This window comes from Panicum hallii, chromosome 4 (assembly GCF_002211085.1).
Source record: "Panicum hallii strain FIL2 chromosome 4, PHallii_v3.1, whole genome shotgun sequence".
NCBI classification, from domain to species: Eukaryota; Viridiplantae; Streptophyta; class Magnoliopsida; order Poales; family Poaceae; genus Panicum; species Panicum hallii.
Genome location: NC_038045.1, coordinates 2,955,696 through 2,974,918, shown reverse-complemented (window position 1 = coordinate 2,974,918; position 19,223 = coordinate 2,955,696). Strand labels below are relative to the sequence as shown.

Sequence of the window (19,223 nt, the reverse complement as noted above, 5' to 3'; positions counted from 1 at the left end):
TGGTCCATTTTAGTCCGAACCTCACAGTATGTACGTCTCTATCACCGACTGTATCTAGATACATATAGGAGCGCGGACCAAACCTGGCTTGACGACTCACCAGTCACCGCCGATCGATCACTATAGTTCACTGCTACATACAAACATGCATACATGCAAGTAGGCACTGTCAGGAGCTCGTGGCGTAAAAAAACTTTGTATGTTATGCATCGCAATTAGAATGCAATGAACTTATTACCTTTTCCTTTCGCCTTTTACTTGATGCATTCATCATTTGTACGCAAGTTTTTCGGTGTACCAGAAGTGAAGGCTGTTTCCTGCTTATTAGGACAACTGTTATCAGGTACTCCTAAATCAACGCTCGCCAGATAGGTAACTACAAAAAAGCTTTTTTTTGTCAATGTTCTCTAGATGCATAAGAAAGGTGCGTCTATTTATCTGTCACATGATTTCAGTCACAAGATCATTCTCCCCTTTCTATATTATGTGACCAAGTGGTATTTGTCACATGATTCACATATACCAAATCATTTATTTTTTAAAAACGAATTAGTAGGCAGAAAAGAAATGCATTCAATTTCGTAACCATTAATTGTATTGAAATCTAACCATGTTCATCATTGACTGACCCTCCTCTCCTTGTTCTCATGGCTGAAAAGTGGGTGGAATGACAAAAAAAAAGTTTGAATTGATTTCTCTGGCTGGATTGGCTGGAATAATAGTACATTTTGTTTTACTGAAATATAGCAAATTTGACAGAGGTTTGTCAAAGACAATGCCGACAAATAAATAACATTTCTCGTACAAGAAAAGCCACTTTGAATTGGGTCAATTTGTATATCAACACCACCCTAATGGCCGTGATCATTCTTGCTTGTGCGTGCTCATCTATCTGCATACCCAACACAGTATTATTGCCAAGTGTGCCGACCACATGGGCGCAATCATCAGCTCACCCGTGATTCCTGCCGTTTGTTCCAATAAAAAGGCATATGTGTGGCTTTCATGGACCGGAGAAGATCAAACCCTGATCTCAGCTATCATTCTTGCTGGTGGCTGTCATGCCAAGCTAGCAATGCTATCACACTGCTAAAAAAACACTTGTCAGCACAATTTGTGAGCGTTTACGGACACAACCAAGGACAAACAACACGACTTTATACCTCTAATAAGATATAGGATGAGCTCAAGCATCAAGAACTGGTCAAAAATACTAAAAGAGATTTCAAAGCACACTACATACATGTCTAGTGGAGCGGCACTGTTTGCATTGTAATATACTAGTATGTAGATTAAACCAGGAGCTAGCGTTGCTTTGCTTAGACCAATGCGCATCATGTACACAACTACACATGCATTCTTCTTTCCAGGACACACTGTCTCATGCAAAAAGAGACAGCGATACTACCTGATACGGAAGAAGCATATGCCCCGCGCTGCCGGGCAGACCCTAGCTACTAGAACCTATCATTGCATGCTTCAGTGGCTTTTTATTTGGCTCTGATAATGCAGCAGCAAAAGGTGCTTAATTGTCAGCTGATTTCTTTATTCAAGAGGAAAAGAACACCTCAAAAGCTACTAATGGAGCCAGATCGATGCCGAAAGCCCCCAGTCCTTCCTGTATTGCCGGTGCTCGCTTTCTGCGGTTGAGCCCCAGGTCATACCCACACTCACTCATGGTGTCTCGCCGACAGGCCCGCAGCGCACCCACCAGCAGCTCGACTGCTCGAGCATGCCAACGCACCCTGCTGCCCTGTGAGCGAGATCACGGAGGCATGCCAATCACCCTTCCGAGAAGAAGGCGTCTCGCCTCACCGCCGTGTGCGGCGTGCAGGCCGGGCGGGCACCGGCCGGGCATTGTGGCAGTGACGGAGGCAGGGGAGGACGCTGCCAGCCGGCGGGCTGGTGGCTGTGGCCGCTGCCGTGCACGCATCATGATGCTGCCCGCCGCTGCCGCCTGCCCTGTCTGCCCGCCCGCCGGATCCAAGGCCTGCGCGCGTGTCGGCCGCCGGCGAGACACCAGCAACCGGCCGGCCTCTGCGCTGACCAAACTTCACTGCAGCTCGATCGATCGGGTCCTGCGCGCTTGTGCCCTCGGCTTGCGTGCCTGTGTGCAGCTGCGTGTGCTGTGCCAACAGAAACTGATCACAGGACACACAGAAGCTCCGGCCGAAGTACAGATAGAGCACTACAGAACAGAGCGTGTGCAGGCGTTCCAACTCTGCAAGCGCCGTTGCACATGAACAAGCTACGAGTAGAGTTGACACTAGGATGCTGCCTGACTGTGACTGCATCTGCAGTTTATATATACAGTCATTCAGATAATAGCAAAAAAAGGAAGAGAGATCAGAACTGTACAGATACTAACAGATTTTTTTTCTTCTGAATGTACAGACACTAAAAATTTGAAATGAGCAGATTTCCATTTCTTTACTTCACAGGTTGATTCTTGCTCTGAAGGTATAACCAATTTGTTCATATGCTCTATAACAGGGGGAAAGCACATCTATGCACACGAATCATACAACCAACAAAAAGAATTCTCGCCTATGCTACATACAATTTGCTCTAGTTAATCGGTTGCAGTCGCAGTCAACCTCATCCCCGATCATCAGTCGCGCTCTGATATCGCCGTGAAGGTGATGGAGGTGCGCGTTGTCTCTTCAGACGACAGCGGGGATGAGCGCGCCATGATGGAGGTCAGCAGCGTCGACGACGTGGCCCTGCTCCGGAGCTTCAGGTCCCTGAAGTCCCTGATCACGTCGGGCTTGCTGATCATCTGAGTGTCCACTTCCGCCTCGCCTTTCAGCATGGCCACCACTGCTGACATGCCTGGCCGCCGCTTCGTGACGTCCTGGGTGCAGAGGAGCCCAATCTTCAGGAACCTGCAGGCTTCATCGATGTCCAGGTCGTCGCCTAGAGAACTGTCTATGATCTTCTCCAGATTCCCCTGGTCGTAGTATCTCCATGTCTGCAAAGTGGATAGGAAGTGCTTTGTTCAGAAATCAATTTGAAGCAAGAACATTCATATCAACTGGATTTCTTTTGTATGCTATTTGTACTAGTAGCATCCCATATATACCTTCTCAAGAAGAATCTGATCATCATAGGGCAATTTCGTATCAGTATTGCATCTTCCACTAACTATTTCAATGAGCAGAACACCATAGCTGTAGACATCTGCCTTCCGTGTCACTTGTCCTCGAATCGCATATTCTGGAGCCAAGTAACCTCTGCAAGCAAAACTACATTGTGAGGAGCAATACAAGCGCTAGAAATACCATTTTTGAGTGATTACACAATAGCATGGTTCCATTTTTTTCATTGCACTCTTTGATCAAATTAGATCAATGAAACCTAGGCAACTTCGAAAAATTCTAGTAATCAATGCTTGTCACAACTAAGTAAAGGACCATTAGAACCTGCATCAGCGTATCTTAGGGGCAGAGAACATAAGTTACAAGAGAACATACAGCAAATCTGATGTAAGGCAACAACAATAATCTTCACTTACAGAGTTCCTGCGACTCTTGTGCTAACATGTGATACATCCGAAGGTAGAAGCTTTGCCAGACCAAAATCAGATATTTTTGGTGTAAGGTCCTTATCAAGAAGGATATTGCTCGCTTTGATGTCGCGGTGAACAATGTGAGGGCGGACACTATCATGGAGGAAAGCCAATCCCTGGGCAACACCGATGCAGATATTTACTCGAGTTCTCCAGTTGAATTGGATGTTGCTATGCCCTGAACCTATAGCAAGGCAAGCACGAGAATGTTACAGCATCTAAATATTTTATCTTGAGAAAATAATAGCACTCCAGAAAATAATATCGAGGATTCAGTAAAGAGAAAGTACCTAGAAGGGTATGTGCAAGGCTATTGTTCTCAAGATAATTGTAGACAAGGATCCTGTGGTTCCCTTCTACACAGCAGCCATAGAGTTTGACAAGATTCTCATGTGCAACATCAGAGATTGCAAGAAGCTCATTGAGAAACTCATTTGCACCTTGTCTAGAATGTAAAGACAGAACCTTTACGGCAATAGCTGTTCCATCCTTGAGCGTTCCCTGAAGTGGTAAATTGGGAAGATTTCAGGCACCAGTAATGTATTCTGGTCTATTACCAAATTGACTAAGGTTCTGCTATTACCTTGTAGACAGGACCATAACCTCCCTCACCAATCTTATTGGCTTGGTCAAAATTTGATGTTGCTCTAACCAGTTCCCTATAGCTGTATCTTGTTATATTCTCAGAACCAGTGAAGTCTGCAGAAGTAAGTTTTAAGTGTCACAAATGCAGATTCAAATGGTTAATTTTCACATAACTGTAGCGTAAGAGATCTTACAATCACTAGCCGGATCGTCTTGTCGTTGCGGCCCCGTTTTCCTCTTGAAAAAGTGAGAAAAACAACTCATTGCTGACGTGTTTCAAACTCTCAGTGCACACAGTTGTGCTGTGTTTAATTTAACTTAGATGACAGCTCAGTATCTATAACTGAATTTCATCAACATTCAACAGCAGCCATCATATCCTGAAACATGAGAACATGAACAGAGGTTACGGTTATGTAAGTAGTAGTATACACAATGTACTAGGCAACTATCTACATTTCCTTGCCACCATTAATTTGAACTTAAGTTGGGCAAAACTTATTTCCACACCATCGTGGGAGTATATTTACTTTGCACGTAATGGAGGTTCATGGAAAAAGCCAGAAATTGAACGCCAGTAGAAATAATGCAACATGTATATTGGCAAAAAAATATTTCCCTGAATCCTGAAAAGAATATATAATGTATGCTCCTAATAACAAAAATTAACCAGAAACCTACTGAAAACACTGCATAATTTATATGATATGATTGTGCTTTGCTGTTAGAAAAAAAAGGTGGCTTATAGTTAGATCTGGTAGAGTAACCATGGGTGTTTTTATTTGCTGCACATAGCCCAAGCACGTCGAAATTTCAATTTTATTCTCAGAATCAATGTAACTACAGAAAGGTTGTTGCAATGCTCGTGATTTGCAGGCGCTTGCATAAACTGTCGACACGGCAACTGATTTTTCTATCCTATACATATCACAATTCCAGGCTTCCAGATTCTTAAGTCCTGTTGACCACATAATTTACAATTCACTTCAAGAGTTAGCAAGAGAAGGAAAACCACTGATGCACAAAACAGGTTTCAGCTCCCATATCCTCCTGGATATTTAATTAGAAACTTCATGTTACCAAAAAAACAATGCATGTATGTGATATGGTACATGGGTTGCAACCCAATAAGAAACTACCCTAGGTCCGAGGCCGAGCACTTTAAAATATTTTTTTTTGTGTTCTCACTCTTGATTTGCATGTGCCCGCCTAATCTATCTCCATACTCACTATCTTTTTCTATGCTATGTATATCACAATTCCATGCTTCCAGATTCCTAAATCCTCCTATTGACCACATAGTATAAAATTCACTTGAAGCATGAACAGGAGCAGGAAAACCACTGATGCACAAACCAGTGCTTTCAGCACCCATTGTCCTATACCAATTGTTCATTCACGAAGGAAGTAGCACGTCAGCATAGGCAAAATGATTGAACCTTATCAATGTCCATTGATGGGAGATGTTGGTATTTCACTTGTAGTACCGATTCAGGCGACGATTACATGACGATCAAATGCGGTAGGCTAGGCCCACTACAAGTTTTGTCTAAGTCAAATGCGTCCTATGTTAGTTAGATAGGCATCAACATCAGACTCCTTTCCGAACACACCAAACATACTTTGGAAGAAAACGGAAAAAATTATACTCCGTACTCGCTTCATCCTGTCAATAAACAACGGAGGCGAAGACAACCACACCGAAAATGCGTCAATAGACAAAAGAAAATATGAATGCAACCTGTACGTCATTGCTTATCTAACTGATGGTTGTGCGTAATAAACAACCAGACCCAAGAAAAATATTCCGTACGGCAAAACAACGGATTGCAGTCCATGGTACTGAACAGTGACGAGTGATAGAAATGTATGCGCTGGACTCCAATTGATTGCTGCAAGCAACTAACACATGATTGGGCTAAATTTGCACATTTTTGTACTGAAATCCCGGCAAGGTATCAGAATTTGCATGCATAAGGCTGACAAGCAGAGTCCGGATACGAACTAAAATCTAGGCTGTCGGCAGACGATAAATTGGTGATCTTAGTGGCTCGTCCCGAATCACTAGGTTGTTCGATCAGAGATGCAGAACGAGCGTTTGCATCACCAACTGTCGTGCCCAACAAGGGAACGCACAACAAACAGCATCAAGGACCAAGGATTCAGTGATCTACTACGCAACCACGCAACCAGTCGGCGAGACAAGAAGACACAAAACGGGGGGAACTTTTCCCCTACGAAATCCAAGGGGACGGCGAAACTCACCCGAACCACAACGGCGAAGGAGGCGGTGGACGCGACCGCCGAGACGCGACCCGCGGAGTGTCCCAACCCCGCCGCCACGCGAACCGGGAGCCGCCGGAAATCCAATAGCCTGGCCGCCCCAGCAAGCAACCCCGTCGGGGAAGGAGGGTGTCGGTCGGTTAAAGACGGCGCCTTTTTTCCTCTCTCGGGCTTGGAAGTTGGAAGTTTCCCCGAGCGCGGAACGGAGGGGGAGCCAGGGGGAAGAAGATAAAACGACGCCGGAGGCATGCTCTTAAGCGGCAGGCAGCGAGGGCAGCGAGCGTGGCGGGCGCAGTCAAGCCGTTGACTCGGCGAGCCGGCGGGCGAGCGGGACCGGATCGGTGGGTTCGTTGGCGGCTGCGTCACCGCGTGCGCCACCGCGGGATGCTCCGCCCGTGGTGAGCTGGACCTCTCCGGAGGCGCTGGGCGGAGTCCAAATTGACCTTGACCAAGGAGAGAGTTTACATATTTTAGGAAAAATACCCTCAAATACTGTAAAAATATGACATTCATCCCTCATATTTTATTTGGTACAAATGAACCCTTTAACTAACTAAATTGATGCATTTTTAGCGTCCCCACCTTAGTTTAGCAATAGTTTAGTGCTATCTAGTGGTGATTTATGCCACGTAAATCATGTGACTGACTATCCTTGCTTGGCAATGTAATATGCTGAGTTGAAGAGAGAAAGTTCGTAGTAAAATTCAGCAAATCCTCAAAATTGGATACCCATAAAAATTGTATGAAAAAATTAACGGAACCGATTCACACCGAACTATTGTAGCAATTGACTCAATATTAGACGTGACTAATTAACCAATGATTAGTCAGATAATTACCAGACCCAAACCAATATTACATGACACTAAGCCATTGCTAAGTTAAGATGGGGATGTTAGATGCACCGGTTTAGTTAGTTAAAGAATTGATTTCAACCAAATAAATATGAGGGATGAATGTCCTATTTTTATAGTATTTGAGGGATGAAAAATGTACTTTTTTTTCTTTTTTTTTAGACACGAGTTTACATAGCAATGGGTCCGGTAGCAGAGGTGTATCCCGATATCCACTGCAGATGGTACCAGCCCAACTGACTCCAGGGACGCACCTGACCCAGGTCGATTCACTGTCGCTGCTTCCGGGCCGGGCTGCTGCAACTACCAACCGCCGGGCGGCCCTGGCTGACAGTGCAACGAGCTGAACACGACATCGTCTGTCATGGAATTCCACATCCGGTGAACTGCTGCCGCCTTCTCCGATCGATCGTCTTGACGGCGGAGCTTCGTGGAAGGCGATTAGCCTTTTCTTAATCGCGCATGACGATGCGTGTTACCTGACCTGACCCGGCATCTGGACAAGATCGCTTGGCAGGCTGCGGTTAAAAAACTAGAAACCGTCGACCTCGTTCGGACCGTGGCCTCCCTCACCTTTCCGTGTAGAATTCTCACACCAGTTCGCCTTGGGACGAAGAACCAAAACATGCGGTTGCGGCCTATAATTAATTTGGATCGGGCCAAGTTCACACTAGATTCGTTAGTGGCAGTAGTAGAGGGCTGCAAGTGTGTCATCAGCCGGCGGACCAATCAGCAGCAACACGTTCCACGCGCAATCTCAAAAGCCGATCGAGTTCCTCGTCCTTGCAGAAACAAGTGGCATTGGCGGCCTTGTCCACGTCCTGGGTCTTTTTACCGTTGCGTTGCCTCACACGAGCTTGTCCACATTTCGTTGTTGAAATGGGCCAAAACTTTGGGCCCAAGAAGATCTGGATTCGGCTCGATTAGCCCACAGCCACACAAGCATCGTCATCAGCAGTTTGTTTGGGCCTGAAGTTTCCGGGCCTATTGAACCTTGTTCTTGGGCAGTCTCGCGCGCATTTTTCGTTCTCCGCGGACAAAAGACCCGGCGAAAGTACGGCCCGGCCCAAGAGACCTTCTTCTTCGTGCTTTTGTATTTTGCGCCAAGATCTGAATGATGCTGTCGGTGTCGGTCGGCAGAGCCTCTGTCGTCCGCCGGGTCCCTCTCCCAAATGGCATCTGTAGCTACCGGATTGATGGTTCTGACCATCGAGTTCCTGTCGTCTTGCCGTGTTTCTTCGCGTTCTTTTAACCAGTCGGTCAAGCCTCCAAGGCGTAGAACAGCCAGTGAAAGAAAAGAAGGGACCAAAATTTACCGTTCAGGTTCAGTGGTGAAAAAATCGCACGGACAAGAGCAAGCTGTGATCAGTAAACGCCACACCGACAGTAGCATCACATCGCAATCCAAGCTCCGGACACCCTCTACACGTACATTGCAATTTGCAGGCCCACGCACCGTGCATCCGTCCTCCTAGCTCTACTAGAGAAACACCTCCGCTCGACGGCCCTACTCTTTCTTCCCGCCGGCCGCAGGCGCGCGCCGCCGTCGGCGGCGGCGAGCGCGGGCCGGGGACCGGGAGCGAGGCGGCGCCGGCAGGCAACCAAAACCCCGAGCGCCGGCGCCGCGCTAGCTAGACTAAAAAACCCCAGCAAACGGATAAATAAAACAGAAGAAATAAAAATGAAGAAGGCAAAGCTGCTGCTGCTGCTGCCGCCTCGGGTCTCGCTCGGCTCAGGGCGACTCCGAGGAGGAGTTGGTGGACACGGTGATGAGCGTGGACGCCGACGACGACGACGTCCGCGGCGTCGCGGAGGGCTTCACGAGCACCACGGGCGCCTTGCTCTCCAGCCGCCGGTGGTGCTCCTGGACCAGCTGCTCGGCCACGCCGTCCAGCCGCTCGCCGTTGGTCTGCGCCATCAGCTTCCTCCCGCGGAACAGCACGGACTCCATGCCGCGCTCCGTCAGCGCCGCCTCCGCCGTCTCGCCGGGGGCGATGCCGTTGCCCTGGATGCGAACGTAGTTGCTGGCCCTGCTCTCCCCGAACGCCATTGACACGGCTTGGTCCACCTGAAAAAGAGCGGCCGGTTAGTCTTGCTCTGCTTGGTGCTTGCCCCCAAATGGTTAGAGTACAATCGTGTCAAAGATTTTTTTAAAAAAAAAGGGTAGTCAAGAAAAGAGAATCTTTGCTGGCGTACCATGTCGGCCTGGCAAGCTCCGACGATGCGCAGGAGGCTGGAGGACGAGGGGCGGAGGAGCGAGGCGGCGGCGCTCCCGCCGAGCGACAGCACCACGAGGTCGCCCGCGCCGGCGGCGAACGGGAACTCGCGCTTGTTGTGGAGCACGTGCGTGACGGCCACGGCCGTCGGGTTGGCCACGGCGGCGGAGGCGCCGCCCCCTCCCACGCCCGCCGCGGCGCGCAGCCTGGTGCGCCCGTCCAGCGACGCCACCTCCGCGGGTCCCACCCCGCACGCCGCCGCGCAGACCTGCCACAGCGGGAAGTCGAACGCCTCGGCCTCCACGGCGTCGGCGCGGGAGAACACGAACGGCGCCGCGCTCGCCATGTCGTAGCACGGGATCAGCAGCGGCTTCGCGGCGTCGCGCACCGTCAGGTCACCGAACACCTTCCTGAACACGGCCTCCGGGCGCCGGAACAGCCCGCCCCGCCCGCCGCGGCCCGAGAGCACCTTCCGGCTCTTGGCCACGACGTCGCGCGCCGCCTCGGCGGGCATCCGGCACGCGAACAGCGCCGCCGCGAGGAAGCCCCCCGCGCCGGAGCCGGCGGCCAGGTCGAAGAAGTCGGCGACGCGCGCGTCGGGGTTGCCGGAGAGCTCCTGCAGCCTGCGCTCGAGGCGGGCCAGCGCGGCCGCGGCGAGCGCGCCGCCGTCGGCTCCGCCGTCGATGGAGAGCACGCGGACGCGGCCCACGGAGCAGGGCCCCTCCAGCGGCGACGCGCCGAACAGGAAGTTGGACTCGAGGATGGAGAAGATCTCCTGGCTCAGGCGGTCGGAGCCGCCGAGCGCCGCCGGCGACGGCAGCAGCATCTGATCGATCAGTTCGAGCGAGGCGGTCGCCATCTCCCCTTGTGCTCAACGTGGACTGTGGGGGTCTTGGATTGGGTCCTGGAGAATGCGATTGATTTGGGAAGAAGGGTGAGGCCGAGGTGAGTGTTCGGCTTCGTCTTCCCGGGGTAGAATTTATACTGGAGCCGCGGGCGCATAACTTCCCGCCACGGCGCCTGGTAGCACACGCGCTCGTGCCCGCAACCGCCGTTGCGCCGCGTGTCCTGTTGTGCCCTGGCTTCGCCACTGAATGCTTCGGTCATTCGGTTGGCGCTAATGTTTTTCTTTTCCCCATTTTATTTATCACTTGATTAGAAAGCTAAACCTTAGTCAGTGCAACATTTCTCGGAGGAATAAGTGAACGACGCATTATTATTCATTAACAATACGGGTACTAAGTTTCACCACCTAATCCAAAATGTACAAGTGTGCTTAAGATTGTTAGTGGTCTGGGTCAAAACCTTTTCATTTTGACCATCAACAATAAAAAATCACATAGATTGATGTTATTAGATTCTTCATGCAAAGCAATTTCAATAGATATAGCTCATTCTAATTATTATAAAACATATGTGTAGAATTTTAGTCATTTTTCATTTGATGATGGTCACAAGAGAGGTTATTTAGGGAATGTAGGTGTTCCCGATCCTAAGCTGAAACTCAGGATGGAAGGAACGATCGAAGGTGGCAACAAGCAGAGGTTGGGGTGACGAGGCAGTGGTGGCACCACCACTCGCGGCGGAGCGAGATTGATGGTCGGTCAGGGTTGCGATAAGAGTGATCAGAGAGCGAGATCGATGAATGTTGGAGGTAGACACGGAAAGAGGTGGATGGAGTGAAGCCAGCGGCTATTGTAATAGGGAGAGAGCACCGCTAAAGGTCGAAGATGGACTCCGAGAGTCTTATTACGATTTGACGATCTAGATTTGTTAATTAAAAGAAAAAACACACAATTTGGTGAACGAAATAGTATCTCCAATTTTTATACAAATATTGGTAGCCAAAGTGTATGCCACATAGGAATAGGAGATTGTTGATGTCCTAGTCAATCTTCTTTTAAAAAAGAAAAGAAAAACAAAGGTGCTGGTACTCTGGTATATGTATACATAGCGGTAAAATGCACAAGTTCTTTGTTTCGCCAGCTATGTGTTTGGGCGAATTTTGTTGGAGCGTGCACCTCAGTGACAACCTGAAATGTGGGAATGGATGGCATGGTCCTAGCAGGCTGGTTGTTAGCCCGAATAATCCGGGGGCGATGGGATGGGACCATGCGCTTCCTCAATGAGGATTAGGGGAGAAACTTTACGGAGAAGAAAGTGCGGCCGACCTTTGCCCGACGATCCCTCCCTCCCCAATCGATTGCCTCCCGCGCGCGCATCGATCACACTGGTCGATCAAAAGCGAGCGAGCTGCATGGCCCGAAATATATCCTACTCGTAATCTGCACACATCTATCCGGCCATGTCCTGATCGAACGGAAAGGGGAGGACGAGGAGCATCATTCGAGCCTTGTTTCTGTCGCGACCCCAAAGCAAAGCTAGCTCTCCCTACTGGGGCTGGGAGTAGCTTAGCATTAGCTCACTCAGCTCAGCTACCAGCCGCCACTCACTCCCGTCCTGCTTGCTCGCTCATCATCCGCTCCGTTTCGTCTCATCTTGAGCTTTACTCAACCCGGCCAACCACCAACCGCTACGTACTGCTCCTAGCTAGAGCCACGGCGGCCAGCCGCTACACACTTGAGCTTGAGCCACCACACGCGCCGCCACGCTCCCCCCCCCCCCCCCCCTCCACGGCGCGTCGACGAGACGACGGAGGTCGCCATCATCGCCGCGGTGTCCGTCCGTCCGTCCCCGCCGCGATCCAGCGCCATGATTTGCCGGCGCCCGCCCAATCATTTGCTGGCGACGGGAGCGACGGAGCCCGGCCCACTGCCGAGAAATCAAATTAAGAGGAAACCGAGCGGACGGACGGAACGGATTGCGGGTAGGTGCCGGCAACCGGATTGCGAGCGAGGGTGCGCGCTACTGGCCGGGCACATCTCCGATAGTTTTTGTTTATCCAAGTGCGTGCTCTCGATCAAATCATGCCACGGTCCTTGATGACCTTCCTGACGGGAACTGCATCGTCCCTGATCATTGCATGCAGCTCCTCGTTGCTTCTGATCTGCGTTGCTCTTGCCTTCTTTGATTATTCCATTCGCTTGAAAAAAAGAAGGAGCAGCAGCAGGGGATAGACCATAGGACCCAAGCAAAGGTGTGTGCCCCTTGGTGTAAGGTAGGCACAAGGCAAGGCCAGGTTTTCGTAAAAAGGGAGCTCGATGGATGCTAATTAATTGTGTTTATTCCTGCTCGCTTTCTCTCCTCTGGTGGCTGGTGGTACATGCTCTTCATTTATCCTACTACTATACTGTACCCTGCTTGCTTTGCTTGTCCCCCCCACCAGCAGAGTGTTCCATCGTTTAGTGCCGATGCTAATCTAGTAATCTGGATTCTGAAGCAACTTTAAGCTCACTGCTCACTCACAAGCCATCATGTTCCTTGAGTGCCCTTGTACCCTTCCAAACCTCCGGATTATTCTTTTCTTTTCTTTTCTTTTTTGAAACGGAACTTCGGATTATTCTGGAACACACATGAATTGAATACACATGTATGTTCACATGCAGTATTATATTAAGATGTCATTTATACTGGTGATAGGGGTATGATGCTAGGATATTTTTGGAGCAGAAGAAAACGAAAGAAAACAGTGTGCGTGATAGTCTGCTGAGTGGCTTGGAGAGCCACACAGCACATAATGGTGCCAGCCAGATGGACCACACCGTCAGATGTCTGATGGCGACGCGATATGAGAAAAGGAATGGGAAAAACTGTGCGTGCCGCTGCACCCGTGCATGCACGACAAGGACGCCCCCCTGTTCGCTGAGCTGAGCCATCACCCGTACTCTCTCGTCTTTGTTTCCTTCCTTTTTTTTCCTTTTCTTTTTCTTTTTACAGAAAACAAAAGGAGGAAGAACAAGGCCTCGTCTCTGCATCTGCCTGTCCATGCATAATGCAATGAAATTCGATGTAGGAGTAAACCGAATCCTGTCGGTTTGCATCTCTCGTCCGGATCCGCCTGTCTGCCGCCTGTTCCTTCCATCCTTCCACGAACCATCGCACACAGCCAGCAGTCTCTGCAGCACAGGAGAGATTAGGGGATAGATTAACCAGTAGCCATGAGCTTAGCGATGATGTGTTCATGCTGCTTGCTCCCAAACAACGTGCTTTATTTTCCCTGGAAAAAAGCTGCTTTATTTGTGCATGCATGACACATGTCTAACTGCTAAGTACACTTAATCGCAGGCATCTCCTCTGAATAGACCTCGGGATGGATTAGGATTGGATGTGTGTTTGCACATGACTTGATCATGGGGGAAAGGACTAGTACTTGTGCCCCGTCGAAAACAAATCGCAGAAACATTCTGATGACATGAACTGCATGCCCTGATGACCGAAATTAAAATAACAACTTTTATATGTGTGGTGTTCTTTTCCTGATCGTTGGTCGTATGCATAGGACTAACTGGGGTATTGGTCATAGACTTAAAAGATATTTTGGAGGCTCACAAGGGCCCATTTACAGAGCAAGGCCATAAGGGTCTCTATGAAAACCTAGCAATGTCATGGCATGCTCAATTATCTCCCTAGCTATGCTGGGCTCTACAACTATTGTTGTAGCTCATCAGATGTACTCCGTGCGCAAGAAGAAAGATAGTCCTATTTAACATACCGCTGATCAACCCCCCGTGCATTATGCAACTGCTAAGAAAAGGACCGGTCGGATGGGAAGATCATCAGGGAGATGTCCGAAGAAATCCACCCGTTTGTACTTACAGAGCTACGTCGCATTCACAATTACAATTTTCTTGATCCATCTTCTTTTAAAAATAGAAACTTTCTCAATCAGGACTCTCCCTCTCTAAAATGGATCATGCTAAGGTGGGTCGTGCCAACGTGCAAGGATCGTGGTCGGAGAATGAATTGGAACTTTTTCAATTTCTACCAAATTCTTAACCTACGACTAGTGTTGCCCAAACCTAGAGTTCAAAACCTATAAGCTAGAGCACACTAACAAGAGCATCCTAGATAGATAAACATACTAACATGATCATATTGCCTAGTGAATATCACACAAACAAGAAAACAAAGGAAACAACAAGTAAAATCAAAGTAGATGCTTGAAAGTAAAGAGAGGGACACGAGACAATCAGATTTTTTCCTGTGGTATCGAGGAGTTGACACACCCCCTAATCCACCTTGGAGCACCCACTAAAGGTTGAGCTCCCTTGCATCACCAAGAAGCAAGTGTTCACTAAGAATGCTCCATCTCCATCTCCAGAGTGGCGAGCTTCAAACCGCGTACAATCTTTTCTTCCTGAGGCTCCCACGAACTCCAAGAGCTCACCAAGAGCCACGAATCACCAAGCCATCAAACACCAACGGTAACAAGCCCTTCTCGCCCTTCTGTATTGATTGTTATTGCATTTTCCATTGCACCGATGGTGCGTCGGTTTAACCGGTCTTGTGAAGGTTTCTTCATTTGATCTCCATTTGCACTGTTCAATGCACCGACCACGTCGGTTTAACCGGTCCTTAGAATCTTTCTGCCACTTGTGCAATAGGCTTGGAATTGAATTTTTCTTCGAGTTTCTTCTTCTTCCAAGTGTTGCTTTGATTTCTTTGAGTTGTCTAGGACTGAGCTTGAGCAAGTGTACATGATTTCAAGGCCAACTTTCACTAGATCAAGTTACTAACTCAAAAACTCCCCGTAATGGTACAGTCAAAGACTAAAATCTATAAAACCTGAACTAAATTAAGTGCCCTTCATCTTCTTATGACACTTGTTGCTAGAAAGGTCTTTAATCTTCATATCCGAGTCCTTGACACGCCTTTCTATGCAAATTAAGGGGTCTCCTTTCATATTTTATATGCGACTTATCCAAGATATGATATTTGCTTCAAAACATACAGTTACATACGGTTGTCATTAATCACCGAAATTTACCGTATGCATCTATCGGTCTAAATGCGCTTCACAACCATAACAAGCAACACACCAAGTTGCCTTGTTGGGTCATCAGCTTCCCTTTTTTTCCTTACTGCGGACCGCAAAGGTCTCTCCAACCCTTCTCCAGTAAAAAGATAAAACAAGCTATTTTTATTGTTTGACATAAAATAAGCTATTTTTGTTGTTTGACAGAATTTATTTCGGCTTCGGCTTCACATGTTTCACATAAATTGAGGCACTGCTGCAGCGTGAAGCCATTTCGTAATAAGCTCTTGCTAAAATGAACTAGAAAGTCAGATGAAACTATTTTTATTGGCTTCACCGTCTTCGGCTTGACCAGTAACACCTCTGGTAAATTGCTCGACATTCCAGCCTATTACTAGGAAATCGACAAAGTTGTGCACACCTGCAAAAATGAACAATGGGGCAGTGATTTGGAGTAATAATGCAGCCTTAACGAGGACCACCCTAAACTCTCTCTCTTTCTGAACCAGACTAGTGGATCGTCAGAGAGCATGTAGAATAGAAAACACACTGGTCGTGCAAGTGCAAGGTTGTGCTCGGTTCCTTCCCGGATCACATGCACAACGTGCGGCATATACAAACGCAGTGGCAGGCCGAAATCACTCGTACGCGTACAAGCTGCTGCCTGCTGGCTGCCATCCAGAAGACTCCACCCCGACAGGTTTTCTGTGTGCTGGTCAGAGTTACCAGCACACAAAAGCAGCGAGGGGGAACGCAGATCCCTAGCTAGCTCGTTTCCTCCCATACCCTGAGATTATCTCTGGTCCGTTCGTGAAAACAACAGTTAGCTGACAAAGAGAGGTTTTTCTTTTTTTTCTTTTGAAAAAAAGAGAGGAAGCAGTACACGAGGATTTACGATCAGTTCTGCTGACAGCTACTAGTTTATCTTCAGTGTCAGTGGAGTAGTTTATCTTGCAGTAACAGTGGTGGTTACAGGTCTGAATTACCCTGCCGATCATCAGGCATCGGGCATGGCCTCTCTGTACGGAGCTGTACCGGCCCCCCCATTTCACTCCGCTGCAAGCCTGCCGCCGATCGGGATCTCGGCTGCACGCCGCGTCGTCGTCGCTGACGGGCCGACCCACCTGCGCCTTGCACGCACGCATGCATGCCAAGTTGCCAACGCTCGCACCTGGACACGGACAGCGCTCCGACAAACAAAATAAATCGCGGATCTCGCCCACTTAATTTACGATCCGTCCGCCGCCGTCCGGCCGAAGCATCCAAAGCACGCGGGGGTACGGCCGTGCCGGCTGGGGAGGGATCGACGCCGTACGGCGGCGTCCGTCGACCGGCACGGCGGGGAACCGTAAAGCTCGCCGGCGGCACGGCGGAGCAGTAGCAACCTGATCGAGCACACCGCGTCGGCCGCCGATCAGTAGCAGCCAGATCGAGCCCACCTCGTCTCTACGGCAGCACCTGCATTAAGGCCCCTGCTGCAGTGACGAACAGGGGGGCGAAGAACCTGTGGTCTGTCGAGAAGTTGCGAGAAGTGGAAGCCTGTGGAGAGCTAGGGTGGAAGGTTGGAAGCCAGCTTCGCTGTGACCTGTGAGCGAGCCTGTGACCCTGCTGTGCGCGCAGTGGCGCTCACAGTCGTCGTCAGGGCAGGCGGGACCACCGGACCGTTGCGACGTCCGGTCCTCTCGCCCGTCGCTCGCGCGGCCCCATCATCTGCTGCACTGCACGGGCCGGTGCGCCTCGCTTTCGCACTCGGTACGCGCGTACGGCACCACCCACCACCTGTCGTACCGTGGCGGTGGCGCTGGCGGCAGGGGGTCGGAGCCCGTGTCGGCGCGCGATCCGCGGCGAGGCTGCCGTCGCCCGCGCCGCGCCGCACCCGAAAAAAAAAGAGAGGCGCTTCGGCAGCTAGCCTGGAAAGATCTTACGCCGCGCCGACGGGGGAACGCGCGCCGCTGCAGCCCCTGCAAAGAGCTGATCAGGTCAGGAGACGAGACCACCGAGTGAGGACCAGGCGCATGCATGCCGATGGCTACCTCGCCATGGCATTGTGCTGGTCCAACGTTCGTACAGAGCGAGGTTGCTTGCCCCTCGATCGGCGCTCCATCATCGGCAACGACTGGTAGTTGATCGCGGACTGCACGCACCGCACCATAGGACACCACACGGCGGGCGCACGCGCGCGCGCGACGCGTTCACACGCGGTTCCATACTTCGGCAGTTCGTTGCCGCACGCACCACTCGTCGCTCTGTCGCTGCAAGCCGCCCCGCCCCGGCCCGGTACGTCCTGCCCGTTTAATGCGCGTACGACATGGCAATAATAAGATGATGACGTGCACGTGGACGTCGACGGCGCCGCCGCTCGACGTGCCAGCCGGCCGGTGGTGCGGGCGGGTACGTCGCCCCGGTCCTGTCCGAAGTCGCCGAGGTCCCGGCCGGGGGAGGACGGTGATACGCCCGGGCCCTGGCAAGATCCGGCGACGCGCTCTTCCCGCACTGGTCGGCCGCCGGGCCCCGGCCGCCTGTACGTCCGTCGGCATCAGTCCATGCACCGCGGCTCGCGACCGCGCAACCGCCGCCGACGGCGACGGCGACGAGCCGTCGCCGCGTTGGATCGATGTGCACGTCCGTGCGTGTGCATGGGCGCATGGCCGTACCCCGGGCAGCTAGCCGGAGTTGGAGAGCTCGCTCGATCGCCCGGCCGGTCAGTCATCACGCACTCATTAGCGATGGCGATCGCCCACACAAACGCCGGACCATTTGCTGATAGTGACAATGGATCGGGCTGCGATATAATATGAACAGAGCCAGTGATGTGCAGAGGAAAAAAAAAGCTTTCTGTTGCAGCATCCTCCAATGCCGACGCGCGCTGTACTGGTAGCTTGGTTTCATCTCAGAGATTCTAAGACCAACGATCGTACTGTGCTAGCTTAAAACTGTGCGTGAAAGGTTATAGGCTAGGCAATTAGTGGCCGTGTGCCTCCACCTCCACTCTTCTTTATCTAGAAAAAGGAAGCTTCGTGCGCCAAGGGTCAACTCTAGTTAGCATTGTGTCGAGCTAGCTAATAAGCCTAGGCTTGGCTGGCGTTAGTTGGAGCTGCAAATCGCCACACGTACGATCGGATCGGATCGGAGTACGTCGCCTTGTTGTCGTCGGCGGCCATGCAATTTGCCGCGACGTCGGCACTGTGCCCGCCGCGCGACGGCGCATCTGCAGGCACCGGATGAGGCCGCGGTTAGGTGGCGCCGGCCCGCCGGCCGGCGAATTGATGGCGAATCATTGACGGTGGTTGCACGCCCGGCTCCGTCGTCGGAAGAAGAAGAACGGTCTCGGACCTCACTATTTCCTTCCTGGGACCTCCCTCTGAGGTCTGCGCTCAGCGCTAGCTTCTCGTCGCATGCCGATCCGACAGGCCGCGCGCGAGTTGCTGTACGGCCGGAATCTCGCCATGAACTGCTCTGCAGTCTGCACAGGACGGGACGCGCGCGCGGATCTCGATGCGGCGTTTAATTGGATTCACCCCCACGTCCGATCCCCACCGCCGGCATCACCAGCAAACTAACGACGATGGGAGGGGCCCATTTCCAAACAAAAAAAAGAGAGGCGCCACCACCATGTACGGCGCCACGGCCGACACGGATTCCGCTCCGCGTCGCCTGGGAGCTGGGAATGGCGCCTGGATCTTCGGCAGTGCCTGTCACTGTGGAAACGCGCCAAGGGCACTGTGACCGGGTTAACACCGGGAGTGGACGGTGAACGAGACCTGCAGCGCCAGCGCCTGCTTTGCCCTTGGGGGCCGACCTGTCGGCCCGGAGCCGAAATACCCACCCGGACGCGCACGCAC

The 19,223-nt window shown here is 50.9% G+C and overlaps 2 protein-coding genes across 3 annotated transcripts; both read right to left on the bottom strand.

The window, feature by feature from the left end:
• Positions 1 to 2,404: 2,404 nt before the first annotated feature.
• On the bottom strand, positions 2,405 to 6,796 carry LOC112890957 (cold-responsive protein kinase 1-like). Of its 2 annotated transcripts, XM_025957845.1 has the most exons (8): positions 6,419 to 6,796; positions 4,348 to 4,533; positions 4,152 to 4,267; positions 4,009 to 4,069; positions 3,859 to 3,924; positions 3,515 to 3,752; positions 3,083 to 3,233; positions 2,405 to 2,971 (listed from the first exon to the last, which is right to left on the bottom strand). In XM_025957845.1, exons 2-8 carry the CDS (start codon positions 4,415 to 4,417, stop codon positions 2,612 to 2,614), a joined length of 1,062 nt encoding a protein of 353 aa, XP_025813630.1. In that variant the 5' UTR covers positions 4,418 to 4,533; positions 6,419 to 6,796; the 3' UTR covers positions 2,405 to 2,611. The 2 variants fall into 2 exon arrangements, with proteins under 2 accessions (XP_025813630.1, XP_025813629.1); XM_025957844.1 differs by having other exon boundaries at positions 3,859 to 4,069; positions 6,419 to 6,793.
• Positions 6,797 to 8,653: 1,857 nt separating this feature from the next.
• On the bottom strand, positions 8,654 to 10,694 carry LOC112889903 (patatin-like protein 3). Its single transcript, XM_025956695.1, has 2 exons — positions 9,487 to 10,694; positions 8,654 to 9,358 (listed from the first exon to the last, which is right to left on the bottom strand). Exons 1-2 carry the CDS (start codon positions 10,363 to 10,365, stop codon positions 9,023 to 9,025), a joined length of 1,215 nt encoding a protein of 404 aa, XP_025812480.1. The 5' UTR covers positions 10,366 to 10,694; the 3' UTR covers positions 8,654 to 9,022.
• Between the last annotated feature and the right edge of the window lie 8,529 nt (positions 10,695 to 19,223).